Genomic DNA, 16480 nt, shown 5'->3' on the forward strand with positions numbered 1-16480 from the left:
ATAACCAAGATTCCACCACGCCACAGCACAGGCAACACAAAATACAAACTGGAACTAAAAAAACCAACACAAGAAACGCGAAAAGGACACTACATACAAAATAAAAATAAACCACAGAAAACACTAACAAACACGAAAGAAACAAACACATGATAATAAAAAAAACCCAAACCCATAACACAAAACAAAACAAGTGTGAACCACAAACAAATCCACGAAACTAACAAATCACCACCTGAATAAAACCACCACACAAACAAAGAATCAACAACGCACAACACTCACAAAACCCAACAATAATAAATAAACAAAACATACAAACATTACAAGGTGGTATATAGAAGAGCGCCCAATATATCGTGGTTGCAGAGAGCGACTGTCGAATCCTTCTGCTAGGGGGAGAGCCAAACGCCTTATATGAGAGAGAGGCCTCATCAGAGACTCGGGAGCGCGAGCGCGCATCCCACCACCCCAACCAATCCATCGGTCCCCTACCATCAACAAGACTGATTCCCCCGATACCCCTGGTGTTCAGGGACCCAGAATTTGTTCAAGACCCTCATCAACACAGCTCCGGTCCAACACTACCCCCCATCCGAACAAGATGACTCATTATAGTCCGGCCAAATGATCCCCCCGCTAACAAAGAGATCGAAAAGTGGTGAGAGAAGGCACTAGCGTACCGGGTCCAAGGAGCCGAGAAACGTTTGCATCGTGCCCACGAGCAGCTGGTAAGAGAACTCGAGAGAGGAACTCACATCTGAATCCCGGCATACAGACAAGAAACTGATTCCAGTTCAGAGAGTCATCTCGCCTATAGGCCACTGCCTGACTTCTTCAAAGGGATATCTGCCCCTATGATCACTGGAACACCGGACAACAGTTATGGTGGATCCCATGGACGTGAACGCGAGGCCCCCCAGGACGTTCTGAGCACTACAGGGAACCAGTCCATATCACACCCAGAATTTCCTATCTAGACCAATCTGCGACAAAAAAATATACCACACCCAAAAAAACTGCCTTGCGACCACTATCTCGTGGGGAGAATAGGGGAGGAATCTCACAGAACTAGGAGGGGTGGGAAGAATCATTCTATTAAAAGACTTGGATTTAAATGAACAAAATACAAAACTGAGGAGACCACGAGAAGTTGATTTCTGTCTAGCAGTCTCAACAGTGGTGTTTGAAAAGCAATCAAGAAGATTCGAAGGCTGTAGGAAACTTTAATCAGAATTTCAAAAAATGACACGAGTACTACAACCATGGTGACTTTTTTTTTCTGTCAGTTTTTTGTCCTCATCAGGCATTTAATTTCTGCAGCCAGCTCTAAAATATGCCATCTCCGATATTAATGTGATTTCTCTTGTTTTGTGAACTCAACAGCTAGTTAGAGGCATTTAATTTCAGCTGCACCGCCTTTTCATCTTCTCCACCAGTGAACATCAGCCACTCCACGCTAACGTCTGTCAATGGCCACCAGATGTCAGCATCTATGCAGAAAAAACCTTTTTTTTTTTAAATGCTGAGGCCAGTCTTTATTTCTGACATTCCTTGGTGCAGTAGATACACGTTCAAGCATGTGACGTAAGGGGGGGGGGGAAAAGGGGGGGGATGGACAGAAATGAAATGGCAGAAACTATGCAAGGCATGGAAGTTAAACAAGTTAAACAAAAAGGAGCATTTTAACTGACAAGGTTGTATACTCTCAACCTTTGCACCACCATGCTCCAGACTGAACTATCCTGACAACTAGTGCAAGGGATATTGTAGGGAAAGGTACTACACAGTTTCGAGGTCCCCAGAGGACGATTTCTAATGACTTTGGTGATCCTCTAACCTTTTTAACTATCTATCATCAGATCAAATTTGTGTTTGCCCATTTACTTGGTTCATGACCAAATGCCTGGAGAACTAATGATGTTCCCATCAGGTTCAACTGTGCTTTGGGTTGAGTGCTAATCTACAAATGTTAGCATAACACACTAAACTAATATACTGAATATGGTAATCACTATACCTGCTAAAGATCAACATGTTGGCACCGTCAGGGTGAGAATGATGGGTGTAGATATCATATATCCATGCTGAGAATGTTTGCATGCTAATGTTAGCATTAGCTCAAAGCGATGCTATGCCTAAGTCATCAGTGATGGACTGTGATTAAATAATGCTTAACTCTTCAGGTGTTTGATGCAAACCAAAGCACTGCTATCAGTTATTGAATCAGCTGTGGGCCATGAGAAAATCATTTATGGGTGCATCAGTTGTAACATATATCAGGGTAGCATCTTTATTATTAGACGATCAGCTAGGGTGTCTTGTGCCAGGACATAAATAGCGTCTTACATCCATATAGAAATTGTAATTCAGCGGCTAACTCATGACACTGACTATGAATTCTGTCCTGTTTTAGACAACAGCTAATAGCCGCATTAGGTAGATGCTGGAATTTATTAGCGAACATATAACCTCTTTGGGCTTTTATGTTGTGGCACACAGTTAAGGTGGTGACTGGTGAGGTAATGTGCTAGATTAGAGGTCTGAGAGCCTGTGCCAGTTGGTGCCTTGGGAGACTATATTACTTTACCTTGCAAACATTTGCAGCCTTAGAGGCACCCACATTTCCATAAAATCATTTATCAGCATGTTACATGTAGTTCTGTAATAGGACACTTTGGGCGTACTAATCCTCCAAATGAGGCTTACAGGTGGACAAAGTGAGACAAAAGAAGGTGAGAAAACACAGGTGCCCTTGAAAGGTAAAATATAAAACACTTCTGCAGAGACATCTCAGCCTTAAGAGCAATAAAAAAATTAATATGAATCAGAATTAGAATGAAAAAGATGGATGGAAGTCCTAGGCAGGTTGGAGTATTTGTGTCAATTCTCAGATGTCAAAGTTCTTTAGGGTTTTAAAGTTCTTTAGGGTTTTACTTGTCAGCAGTCCAAATGTCTGCTGATGGTAAATTTTCTGAGAGTGGCAGTGGCAGCTGAGAATTTCAAAGGACCGCACATACAAGACAGTATGTGTGTGTGTGTGTAAGTGTGTGTGAATCAGAAAGATAGAAAGAGAGCAACAGAGGAAGCAGGGAGCCAGAAGAAAAATGAAGCACAAAAACAATGAGGCACTTGTAAATATGCAGGATGCTGTAATAATTATTCTCGATACGCTGCTTGAAATACACTCTGTGATGTTGTGACATTATAAAACTGCATTAAGCTGTTCTTAATAAGCTGCCAAGTTGCAGAGAAATGAATCACAGTCAGGGGACGTTGCTATATTTGCCACTGGCCATTGTCCACCTCTGTAGAGCTGTCCACACCTTGGTGGCCTATCATTCTGCCGCTGATACACCGACAACTGGAAATGCTTCACACATAACAGCTATTGGACAACAATATCAGTGTCCTGACCGGGTGATAATAGATCCGACGAGAGAACAGTGTGGGTTTCAGTAGCCTTAAATATATTCAGATTGTCAACAGTGATTAATGTTAATCAGAGTTAATTCTAGAATATTGCAAAATCATGCATCACGGATCACACATCAACACATCTCTCTGCAGTCATTCTAGAGCATCACCATTCAAGTTGTGGCTTTGCACTCACTTCACACAGCGCTTCAGGGTCTGTCCCTCGGTGAGATGCTCTGGGAGTTTGCTGCAGCCGGTGCAAAACTTGAAGGTCTCCTCCATCTTCTGGAACAACTCCTTGTAGGTGCGGAATGAGATTCCTTTCGTCTTTCCCTCAACAGCAGCCCTTATAGACACATTTGGCAAGCACAACACGTGACGAAGTTGTGAAAGCATGGGATATATGAAGCCATAAGGTGCAACCAACATAGCCAATCAACATATATGCCATATAAACTAATAAAAGTCTTGATGTTCAGAAGAGTAACATCCAACAGTTTTTACCTGTATTCACTGTAGTCCTTCATGTTGAGCTTGTTAAGAATCACCTTAGAGAGCCCAGGAACACTGGAGTCCAGAGCGTAAAAGCCTGACTGGTCAGAAAAGACGCTGCCAGTCCCTGGAGCATAGGACTGTGGGAGCGCTGGGATCTGGGATGCCATGTTGTGGTCTTTAATTACCACTATAGGAGAGGAATAAACACTTATTTATTCAAGTTTCATTAGACTGTACTGAACATCTATCACTTAATGTTTGGTCCATTGAAAATGGTGGACGACCAGTTAAAGAGTCAGAGTTTTGGCTTACTCCTGTCTTTGAACCCCTCGCCTTGCTGCAGTGATGCACAGGAGTACTCCAGGACACTGTTACCAGTGTAACAAAGCAAACTTCAGACAAACACTGTAGTGCATGTGCACTTGTGACTGTGATTTTAACATGGGGCTTTCTAAAGACTGACTCACTTCTGTAGACAGCCTCAAGGGGCCGTTTGAGGAATTGCATTTTTTGTTACTTTCGTGTTGACTTCATTTTACAGCCACTGAGGCGCCGCCTGGCCACCTTCTTTGTAGATTACTTTGTAACCCAAGCACCATGTTTGTACAGATTACCTCATGATCATCACAGTGAAAGATAAAATTATTGTTGTTGTGTGTCACAGAGGTTTATAAAATGCTATGCAGTTTTTTCTTGTCTGATAAGCTGGGGTGTGCCCAGGGCAGTCCTCTGTGGCATCCCATTATCAGTCTAAATTGACCCAGTAAGAAGTAGGACATTAGTTTGATCCTATAAATGTGCATTGTTTTCTTATTGTATGTAAATAAATAAAGAAACATTTCGCTCACTACCAGTTCCAATGTCCACTTATTTATTCTACTTATTAAAGTAAGCCCTGCAGTGTGAGCAGTTTACTTTTTCTATATTTGCTTACTTTTGTCTTTTAGCACCTGCCCTCTTCATGGATGTGCATGCATACTCCTATTTCTTTTGTACATAGCCTTTATTTGGAGCGACGACTTAAATGATAAAGTATAGAAGCCTTACATTGTATTTGTATGGTGCCACTGTGTTGTGATTGGTGGCATTATTTATCTTTTAAATTAAAGCTTTAAACTCTGGAATGTAGGAAACAGTAAGACACTGTAATGTTAGCATTTAAGTAAATATGCAAAATGGTAAATTAATGCTATTCCGACGTGTGTTTCTGTGTGTGTCTGTGTGTGTGTGTGTGCGCGCGCGCACGTACTTCATGCCACTTCTGCATAAGTCAGTGCCACACTTGTGCCACCGCAGTCAATAAAATGTGGACCCGCCCCTCCTGATAAGCCTTTAAACTCTTGGATCCGTCACTTAAACTGCAACCTGGATCATATTTCATTGTCTCACTGGTATCTGAAACAATGCACCCCCCATCAATGTACCCCCCTTTGACATTTTAAAACATCACATCCATTAGTTTATCTGGGTGTGCTGGGTGCTCTCTGACAGGTCCAAAGCAGTCAGTGGGATATGAGGGACAGGGACCCCCCTCCCACCACCACCACCACCATGTCAGACTGAAAAATGAGAAGAAGCAGGTCTGGAAATGGGGACTCTGGTGGAAGGACATACAGTCACAAGCCACACAGAAGTATTTGGAATAAACACCCTGACGGCCAAGTAACACCACAACAATTTTCACTGCTGTTAGAAAACTCCAGACAGGGTGTATCACTGCTGCCCAGACCCACAAAAGCTATTTTGGAACCAATGATAACATTTTAAAGGTATACACAAATACACAAAGTAAGCTTCTCCAGATTTCAGATCTGACTTTGTCAAGGATATGAGATTTTCACCAAGCAACGGCGGTACCAGCTGTACAAAAACCAAACCGAGACAGTAGTTATTCTGAATTGTGTTAATCTCGAGGCAGATGTTGGTATCTTTTCTCAACATAGATACAATAGTGTGAAGTTGACACTGTATAGGCCAAAGACCAGGATTTCCCTTGTGCTTTAAAATACACCCTCTGTCAAACACATACACTCTGGCTAAACACCATGTGGGGAGACTTTTAGTTGATTTATTTAGTTGGCCTGACATGGGGAAGGGGGGTAGGAAGGGAGAGAAATGTGATCATCTGGTGGTGACACTCACCAGGAGCTCACATGCCTCCTTCAGTCTTTCTTTAGATTTTGCTTGAAACCAACATTCAGGAATTAGTTATTTTTAAAATCATGTATGCTACATTTATCTACTTATGAGATAAGATAAAAAAAAAAAATGACTTTATTGATCCCACACTGGGGAAATTCAGCTCCAGATATAACACAGCAGATAAGACAAAAAAAAGAAATACACATTAAATAACAAAATAAAATACAAAAATACAAGATATCAAAAATAAAATAAAATAATAGAATTAGGGTTGTATGTGCAAACTATATAAAGTATTTTTATGGGTGATATTAGTTAAAATATAATATTGCACAGGTCACAGAAGGAGGTAGTGGCATATTGTAGAAATAAATAATTGCACCAGAGAAAAAAATATATTATCCAACAATGACTTAACAGGGCTATGAATATATTATCCATTTCCTGTCCTTTGTTTTCCTATTTATAGTGATAAACTACCTGTTTCTGAAGTACAGCAGTACTTAACCTTGCCTTGAAATTCTCCATACAGCTTGCAGCAATGAAACTCTATTCTCAATTAAAAGACACAATAAATGCTTTTTATTTATCATACAGAGAATCTTTTGTACTCACAATGCTGTTCATTCCAGTTGGACATGAAGAAAACATTTCCTCTACGTTGAGGAACTCTATCTTTTCAATTTTATAATAAGTGTTGCTGTGAAAGGATTTAGCCTTATCATGTCTGCAGACAAAATTGAAAGGCCTATATCTAATTAGTTCCTTCATATCTACAGTGCACCAGGGAAGCATGGGGTTGGAAATGAACAGATTTCCCATGAGAGGGCAGGTCTTTTGCTTTTCTCTCCTCACATATCTGACCGTGACAATGTTAAGTTTTTAGCATGCAAAGTCCTCCCACTGACTATCTGGCTACAGCATTATCACATTTTCACCTTGCCGTGCAATTGCACTCCGTACTAAGAAGAAGATGACTCTGTCACAGCGCCAAGACATGGACAGATATTTGAGCAGTCATACCTTTGGTTCCAGATGAGCTGAGAGCCTTTTCTTCTTGGTTCCTGGTACAGAAGAAGAAGATTGACAGCTCCTTATGTTATTACCACGTTGTGAAGCCTCCGCAGTATCTCTGCTGGGGTCAAAAAACCAGAGAGCCACAGGGGGGGGCAGCTAATGGGTGGGAGAGGGAGTTGTTGGATGGGTTGGGGAGGAGGATGGGGGGCTGAAGAAGAGAGGACAGAAGTACATTTTTAGAAAAAGAAGGGTGGGGGTAGAGTGAAGAGAGAAAGTGAAGAGAGAGATGGGGGGATCTGGGAGAAGAGGTGGGGACTCAGATAGAGAGTGGACACATGCACACAAACACTACAGTATGATACAAGAGATATATTCTGCAAAAACACACACTGCCTGCTGGAGAGAGGGAGTTCAGAGACGAGAAGAGGGACTTCACAGACGAGGAAATGAAGAGCAAAGAAGAATCAATGATAACAAACACATCAGATAGAGGATTTCAGGAATCAATAAGAGCAGTAAACAAGTGTATGTGTAAGTGAAAAATACGTTTGATGTATAAATACATTATCCTTTTATACAGTTTTTCCACTTAAGTATTTGCAACTTAAGTGGTGACTTTCACTTATTATTCATCGAGTATAAATAATTCTGAACTCATTTCTGCTCTGACAGTTCATTATTCTGTGTGCTTGGGAGGTTTTTTCCAATCCCAAACTGAGACAGCCCTCTTTGTTACCGTTTAAGAAATGGACATTCGTATGTGTTGTAATAATGACAAATGTTCCCTTTTAATTTAAAAAAATTTATTTGGTCCATCTGAACCTGAGATTGAAAATTAAACATACATGTTTGTACACATATACTCATATACCCCCCCCAAGAAAAGATCAATAAAATATATATCACATTCATCAGAGTTCCATTTTTTTCAGCATTAAGTTTCATTTTTTGTTTCTACTATCATACTTTCATTTTTTACAAGTTTAAAAGGGTCAGTTCATTTTATTTATTTTTTTTGTGATTTTTTAAATCTTTTATGTGGCTTAAGTTCGCAGTCTGTACAATTTACAAGGAAAGGAACCAGACAAAGGAGAAGAGAGAAAAAGCGTTGTTGGTCTGTAAATGACCAGCTTTTCTCTGGCTGCAGCCTCTTCGACAGCAGGGGGCGCCCACGACGCACAGAAGAGTCACCACCACAACTTCACAGAAAAGGAGCAGTTTCATAGGACAGCAAAGAGCCAAAATGACAATGACAAAAAAAAAAGAACATAGTAATAAAAATCAATCCTATGTAAATGTAAAGTGATCCAGCAGTGACACTGAATTTAGAGGTGCCTTGTCATTGCAGGTGTTTCAGTGCAGGTTCATTTCTCGTCAAGCTAATCACTCTGGGCTTAAACTAAAGCCGTAAATGATCACATTCCTTTATCCGTCATTCATCAGTTCAGAATCAATATTCATTAGACAACAGGCCTGCAAATCACTTATACAAATAAATTAGACACTAAGTTCACAGCTTCTTGGCTGCGACCACGCACACACTCACGCAGGGTCAGACAGACATCTGAAAGTGGTCATTATTTTTCTTTGGAAAACATATTTACAGTTACTTCAGCTCCAGGTTTCATCAAAGAAACATTACACTGCTGTAGTAGTTTTCTTACAAACTGTCCTGAAGATGTTGTGAAGTGCAGCCCACCAGCGCTGGTAGACGTGGTTGTGCAGAGTAAGTCATCGAGACCGCAAGCGTTCGGGACAAAGCTCATGAGAGGTTGCATGTTTCTGCACTCATTCAACTCAAGGTCGATGAGCTTAAGCCTCGAACTGAATCGTCTCATGTTGGAACTTTAATGTTTAATGTTAAAAATAAGCATTTACTCCACGAACTTTGCTTTCTTACTTTCAAGTTTTTACCCATTTTACGATAATAGACATCAACTTTGACTTGGAAAAAAAAAAGTCTCCCACTCCATCCTGTTACTATAGTACCGCATTAGTCTTTCCCCTCTCTCTGATAAAAAACATGTTGCTATGGTGAGGACTAAAAGATCCTTAGTGAAACAGGAGTAATGGCTTTGACACAGGAGAAATTGGAAAGATCAAGCGGGCGGGGCCCTAACGTAGGCAACCATCCTCTGAAACTAACACAGCCCAAACTGCGAGGGAACTCGACTATTTTCTGTGTCACAACACGTCTCAGGGGTCCCCTCCGCTCCCTTGTTATGTGTGCACGCAGTCTGACAATATGGTAATTTGTTATTACACGAGGACACTGTGCTGTCGCTAATGTGCTGTCGGTGTATTCTTGCGGGAGGATGGCCCAGATGCTCGCGCTGCACCCAAGCAAACAAAAAATGGTCCCTGACCTCCCAAAGTAAACTCGGCAGCTCCTTTTAAGAGCTCCCCTATGGCAAACTGACTGTTCAAACAGCCACTAGCTCCTCTAGTACTCCCTCAGTACACTAAAGTGTAAATCAACACACTGGCAAACTGTTGAAGTGTGAGAAATAGACACATACTCACTGACCTTCAGTACCAAAAAAGAAACAAACAAACAAAAAAATGTAGTCACAAATATTGGAGTGTAACAAACCAGGCAGCATTAAGCATCTGGAGATCGGAGTTGCTCCACAAGTGTGGAATTTATGTGTAAAGATATAAACTGACTGCTGAACTGGATGAGAAAAGCCAACGTGCCCGAGGGGAAAACTACAAAGCTGGTCATGTAATGACTCGCCTCCAGCGTTTAGACCCCAAACTAAGGCTGAGTAAAAGAACGGAGGTACAGCGGTTGTTTCTCTGTAGGGAAAAATGTGAAAACTCTATGTTAGTCTATTGAAGCACGAGGGTGGGAATTCTATTATGTGTCAGCATTTCACAAGGTACAACCTGCCATTACAACACTGCTCTCTACACCACAGCTTGGCTGGTAAGTGTGTTGAGGGACAAACAACAGAAAGATGCAATTCCAGGGCACCACACACCTGCCACACACATCAGCTTGAGGTTTTGCTTGACTCCAGCTTACTGTACAAATCGTGGGTTTGGTCCTGAGCTAGAGAGAGCGCTAGACAGCACTGCGGCAATGATGGAGAGTGGGGGACAGACAGTACTGTATGAATGATGGCTTTTTCTACAACCTCAAAAACACAAACATGGACAAGACAGCAACAGGTGGTGTATAAAATGAGTAAGACTGACATGTGTACTCTCAAATAAAAAAACAAACATGTATGACTGAGTAAAACTAGAAGTTGGGTTTGGCTCATGAAGTACCGTACTGATCCCCCCCCGCCCCCTCTGAAGTCTCATGCTTTGTTATCTGTCCTCGTGGATGACAGAGGGGGTTGTCTCGCTGTGGGTGATTGGCTCATAGGTTGTGGGACGACAAATGGCTCAGTAGTTACGACACTCCACCCTGACTTCTGTGACGCTCGCCGAAAGCAGGGTCGTCCCCCGAGCGTACGGACCCGGGGGGTGACGTCTGTTCCACGTACAGCGCTTGCACCAAAAAAACGTCCATTATTTTTTTTAAGTAGTCTGGAACTGGAATCTTTTAGGTGCCTGGGTGAAAAAATTGTTTTGCGAGTACGGTTCCCTCATTTCATCCTGACATGGCACATCCACTTGGCAAGGGAGACAGCACTAGCCAGATAAAGACTTTAGCGTTAATGGAGCATTAGGAGGACAGCACATAAACGCTGGCCATTTATGCTTTACATTCAGGTGTGTGTTCATCCAAAAAAAAAATAAAAATAAAAAGACACACAAATACGCACCACCCGCCCCTCCCTTGCCTGGTTTTCCAGTGGACTGACAGTACATTGGATTATAATCGGTGTGTGAGTGTGTGTGTGTGTGTGTGAGATAGTGGGCGGTGGTCATAGTGGCCTGGGCCGGTGCAGGCCATCAATGTCTGGAGTGAGCTGGGGGCTGTGGGTGGCTTTTGTGGGGGTCCAGTCTCCCAGGGAGGCCTGGGCTGCTTTGCGGTGAGCCAGGCGGTGGGTGATGGAGAAGCCGGCGTTTCCTTCCAGCTGTGAAAGCACCACCAGTACCTGCCTGCAGGGGGAGACAGAGAGCATTCAAAAACAGAGAGCAGCTGAGAGACCAGCTTTAGGCCAGTTTTTTCTGAATGCAGTTAGGGTATTTTTTTGTTGTCTATTGTATATGGTGTAGTTAAGGGAGTGTATGAAAATTATTGCGGCGAGATGGGGGACAGAATCTGAGGTCCCCCTCAGCATAATTAATATTTTCTCCCCTTATCTTCATTTACTTTGCTACCTTAATAATCTAAAAATAATATATTTATGCAAAACAACGAAATAGTGACCATGCAGGCAGTCTCAAATTTAGATTAAAGAGTTAAAGTTATTTAAAGAGCGAACAGGCGACTGTCTGTCTGTTGCGTCTGATGGACTCGAGCATACCAATGATTTTGCTACTCCGGATTCCAATTAATCAAAATGAATATGAATCAGTTTAGAACTTTTTTTTATTTTATTAAATCAAACACAAATGTTTAAATAAACACAAGGGAAGACTGAAATCAACTATAAATCTGGGATGAGAAAAAGGTAAAAGACCTTTGCCTTAAAAAATGTTTTCTGTATTTTCATACAGTCCCTAAATATGCCGCTGATCTTGGAAGTGTTGATTAGTTGGCCAGCAAAGTTAAAGCTAGAATTTGAGGAAGACAAGTTGATTATTCAGCACTCTAGGATAGTTTGTTTTTCTGATTCAGCCGATTTTGAGAACAAGATCTGGAAATATTATGAAAGTAAATGAGTAAAATATTAGTGTAATTCACACTTCCATCTTCTTAAGGATATCTGAGTACACTCCAGTGAGAATTACATCTTGTCCTTAATATAATTAGCTAGTTGCTAAATGCTTTTCATCTATAAACTGATTGTATAACAGCAAATGAGTAACATCAGAAAATAGCACTGTGATACTGCAGCAGTGAGTGTTCTATCAAGGGAATTGACATAATGTTGTTGTTAGATGAGAGAAAATGCATGGTGACTTTTTACAGTTTCCCATTATGTGGGACATAACTCCGAGGAGATGAGGTTGTAAATTTACAGTAATGTGTGCTGTAATTTGTCTGTACAACTGAAACATTCATACAGTAGATGTCCAAAGAGAACCTAGAACCTAAAATCAGAGAAACCTAATGATGTGTGAGAAAGCCCACTGTGCTGGCTTTTACAGGTGTGTCTCAGCCTATAGTATCTTTCAGGTCTTTAAAGCACTGGCTGTAATGGGCATGGAAGAATGTGGACTAACAGAACACAAAGGCAGCTATAATTGTGCTGAGACAAATCTAAAGTACATTATTAAGAAATATAGAGCACTAATCCTCTGGGATCATGCGTTTATATAAAAACATATCATAAAACTGTGTTTTTGATTGCTGCAAGCCTGTCACACATTCCCTGAGCTCACAGACTCTTTCAACAGAGCTTGAGAAACACAATTTTTGATTAAAAAATTCACAAATTATAAATTTAATACAGGTGCGAGTGGAGTGGGCAAGGAGTCCTGTTACTAAAAACTGGTTGTGGTGTAGAAGGATCCAGTGCTCAGTGATTTTGTATGCAGATTAAATTAGTGCTACATGTGTATACGGATCATACAGTGTTAGAAACATGATGTATGATTTTGCTGCTCTCCCTCCAATTTGTATTCTTTATATTCCAAACAATCCTTTTTAGTGCTGCATAGTGTAGAGAGTAATATTTCTTCTGATAGCATAACAAGGGCTACAGAAGTTTTGTCCCTAATAAAACATACTGCATGGCATTCTGGTCTATTGAGGCTACCATCTTCAGAGAGACTGGTTTCTGGCAGTATGACCGATATGAGAAGTCTTTGATGTGCCGCCTCCAAAAAACTGACACTGGTGTTTCAGATGGCTTAAAGATATTCGGCTATCTAACTGCAATGTAGCTACATTGTAAAGGCACATCAACACCAGCAGTGTTTTTTAAATTGTTGCTTTCAACATGGCAAAACTCTCTCTGAAGGTAAGATGACTTTCATTTCTAATACATTGGTTTCTGATCTCTCTTCTGGGGACTGGCATTGTAATAAAGTGAATACAAGTGCAGCTAAACTGCTTCAGCTGCTGTCATTTCACATCTAGTGGCCCAGTTAACAGCATCCAGTAATCCCACTGCATCCTCCTATTATTTTAAACCACATTGTTAAGACACTAGCATTCGTGTAGTGGCAGTCATGCACTCCCAAGTGCCTGGCCCATCAACCTTCAGCGGTGAATTCCTACGTAGCTAAATATCTTTACGGAGATGATCTCAAGTGTTTAAAAAGCTCTGTCATTCTCTAAAACACCAGCCAGTGTGACAGCACTTTCAGGAAAGCACAGTTCAGGAGAGCCAGAAGAATTTGTTTCCATGGGTGTGAGTGTGTGTGTGTGTGTGTGTATGAGAAATAATGTGCATGTACTTGCATGTGTAAATGCAGAACAGGATTCAGGACTGCTGAGGAAATCGAAAGTGTTATCTCAAAGTGGCTTACAGAGTCGCAAATGTTCTCCTGCTTCACAAGCATATAGATATATATTCTATTCAAAGACGCACAAACTGTATGTGTGTTTGTGGGTACATGTGAGACAGGAAGACGGGAGGAAAGAGAAAGAAAGTGGAAGCTGTTCTCTCGTTCTGAAATGAGTGTGTCTCTCACCTCGTGTCTTTCGCCTTTGTTTTCTGTGAGAAGGATGATGGCGTCGGCCAGCGTGGTGGCGGTTGCCTCCACCTGCTCCACCATCACCTGTCTGGAGCTGTAGATAGCGAGGATGTAGCCGGGGAAGTCCTGGCTGGGCCGTCGCGCTGCTCCGCTGGTGGGGCTTGAGACTGGGAAGAAGACGTTTATATTCTTCAGAAGACGTTTATGTTCTTCTACTTTACCTTTATAGTCAACTTAAGGTTCCTGTTAATGTCGAGTAAATACTCATAAGCAAAAACACAAAAGCGCTGCATGTGCACATTGCGTCTGTACACCTACTGGGTGTGGGTGGACCTCCCGACCCACTGACATTCATCTGCCAGTGGTTAAAGGCGCAGCAGACGACGGCGTACTCCCCAGGCTCCAGCATCACATCACAGCCAACAAACTTCTTCACCGCTCGCTTGCTGTGGGCCAACAAGCGGCCCAGAGTCAGCTTGTTGCCGCTGCCGAAGGAGGCACGAAACACCATGATACACAGGTCCAGCAGGTGGCTGTCGGCTGTGTCTGAACGCCTGGAGAGGGAGAGGAGATGAATGGGGTTAGGCAAAAAAAATGGGTGGGGAGAGGGGAAGAAAGGAGGGAGGAGGGGCAAAAAACAAAAATGCTGAAGACTGTCCTATTTACCTGCTTCCCTCCTGGAAGAGAGCAAACTCTAATGCCGTCCTCTCGAGCACAGTGAGGGCGGTGACGGTGACCGGCCCGCTTGCTTTGCTGGGGAAGCAGCCCTGTAACCTCACTTCCTGCCAGTCTGAGTGGATCTTGCAAATGTCCACTGAGTCAAAGTACCTGCGGGAGGAGATGAATGAGAGGTCAGAGCCTTCTTTAGTATATATACAATCACAGGGCATCATGTTTCCAGATGTGCAGAAGGCAACATTCTTCAATTTGAAACCAACAGTTTGACCGCCTGGTCTCTCCACCCGTCATCAGCCAAGTCTATTTGCATGCATCACAAGCAACTCTTTAACATTAGCATAGCCTCTGAGGGTGCTGCTGTACAACACCGTTTACCTTGCTAACATATCAGACCTCCTCCTTCAAAGACGAAGGCCCCGAGAGACATTCTCTTCCTCACTTCCAGTCTTTTTTTTTTATTGTTTCATCACTTCCTAACCTCGCTTAGACAACTGTCTTACATCTTACTTTTGTCTTTCTGACAAAATCAGGATGAAGGGAAAGGAAGCTGGGTATGCTGAAATTTGACAGTAGGTTGAGACCACTAGAGATAAATATGTCTGCAGTCCTTGTTTTTAGTTCACTGAAATTTTATTAATAATCAACATCACTATTATTTGTCCACTTGATGCAAGCAATCGAGTCAATATAAAGGCCTTGATAATTTTCTGACAAGCTGACCACTAACACAAGTTTAGGGAGACACAGACTGTGGGTTTGTCATATAGTACAGAGCTGAGATTATTTGTTTGTCGGAGAAAACAATAAACAGTCAGAAGACAGATGGATTCTAGTCTAGGCCGAATACATTTTTCAGGTTTGAGTCGTTCAGGAGGACAGGCACATTGATCCTTCTGGACTTATTGCAACTCTTATTTTGTTAGACACGAGGGGCATGAATAACAGACCTATACACACACTCACACACCCAATTCATCTTTAAGTGAACCTACTAACCTGGTGGACTTTGTGACAGCGTCCATTGATCACCTGGTTTGCTGACAGTATGAAAAGCGCTTTTCTAGGCAAGCGTGGTCCTGTCCATGACCTCACTATTTGTTAGTGTAAATTCAGATAATTTGCACAAAAAAAAAAAAACACTTTTTGTTGAAAGGCACACAGATTAGATTTTGCTCCAAATTGATTTTAAGGCTGTAATTCATTTCGGTTTTCATTCAGTTTAACATTATGGTGCACTCAGGTAAGTTTTAGAAAACCACCGAGCAACAGTCGCCTATTATGTTTCAGATTACGCTTAGTTTTGTTTTCAATCAAACTCTTACAGGCAACCTTGTTTACTGCCCTCCACAAGGTCACGGACCAATGAAATGTTATTAAAAGAGGAACAGCTAGAAAAACAGTAGTCACTTGTTGTGTGTGACTGAATGACAAGATTAATCTAATATAGCAAACGCACTGAGAGTCATGAAAAGTCTAAGCCTCTGTCTGCAAAGTCTCCGTCAACCAAAGCAGTCACGATAAAACACAATTATGCATCTGTCAACAAACACAACCAACAACCGAAAATGCTGTCACTCGCTTTGGTGTCAGTACCAGATGGTCAGCAAACTCCACAAAGGCCTACGATTACTAAGCTATCCAACACTTCGAGCACATTACATGCCTCCACCATGACACAATTAAAGAACTAGTTATTTCACCTGTACTCAGTGAACAAAAGCTATTACATCTGCTCTTTTAAACAGTTGGCTTCCTGGGATGAATCCTCACAGGAAGCCATTCATTTTACATTTCTAACAGTGGTATGTTTGGATTAAACACAAGATGCAGGTGAGTGTAGCGGTAGCAACTACAGCCACGATGGCTCAAATTAATGAGCAGAAAAAAAAATTGTGTATGCAATCATATGAGCACAGTGACTGACTCGGAAGTCTCTGATAGGCACAGTGTAAAAAATAAATCACGGCAATGGTGACTTATCACTAAAGAGGTTGACACAATATTAAAGTGCAGTGTCAACTTT

At 41.8% G+C, this 16480-nt stretch overlaps 2 protein-coding genes across 3 annotated transcripts in view; both read right to left on the reverse strand.

Annotated features, from left to right (window-relative positions):
• The window catches only part of LOC118331118 (putative protein MSS51 homolog, mitochondrial), a 14064-nt gene extending 6828 nt beyond the window's left edge, over nt 1-7236 (reverse strand). The window contains exons 1-3 of one of the 2 annotated variants that reach the window (XM_035665894.1): nt 7078-7236; nt 3922-4099; nt 3614-3763 (exon numbers count right to left, since the gene is read on the reverse strand). In XM_035665894.1, coding sequence (XP_035521787.1) covers nt 3614-3763; nt 3922-4079 — 308 coding nt within the window. In that variant the 5' untranslated portion in view covers nt 4080-4099; nt 7078-7236. Of the gene's footprint in view, nt 1-3613; nt 3764-3921; nt 4100-6669; nt 6879-7077 lie in introns of those variants that run through there. The other variant, XM_035665886.1, reaches the window with a different exon arrangement.
• A 3716-nt stretch (nt 7237-10952) lies between these two features.
• The window catches only part of capn15 (calpain 15), a 30656-nt gene continuing 25128 nt past the window's right edge, over nt 10953-16480 (reverse strand). The window contains exons 8-11 of the mRNA XM_035669779.1: nt 14446-14607; nt 14098-14333; nt 13777-13946; nt 10953-11126 (exon numbers count right to left, since the gene is read on the reverse strand). Of these exons, the coding sequence (XP_035525672.1) occupies nt 10953-11126; nt 13777-13946; nt 14098-14333; nt 14446-14607 (742 nt within the window). The remainder of the gene's footprint in view (nt 11127-13776; nt 13947-14097; nt 14334-14445; nt 14608-16480) is intronic.

Source organism: Morone saxatilis, unplaced genomic scaffold, assembly GCF_004916995.1.
Source record: "Morone saxatilis isolate NCDOM2014 unplaced genomic scaffold, NCSU_SB_2.0 Contig1, whole genome shotgun sequence".
NCBI classification, from domain to species: Eukaryota; Metazoa; Chordata; class Actinopteri; family Moronidae; genus Morone; species Morone saxatilis.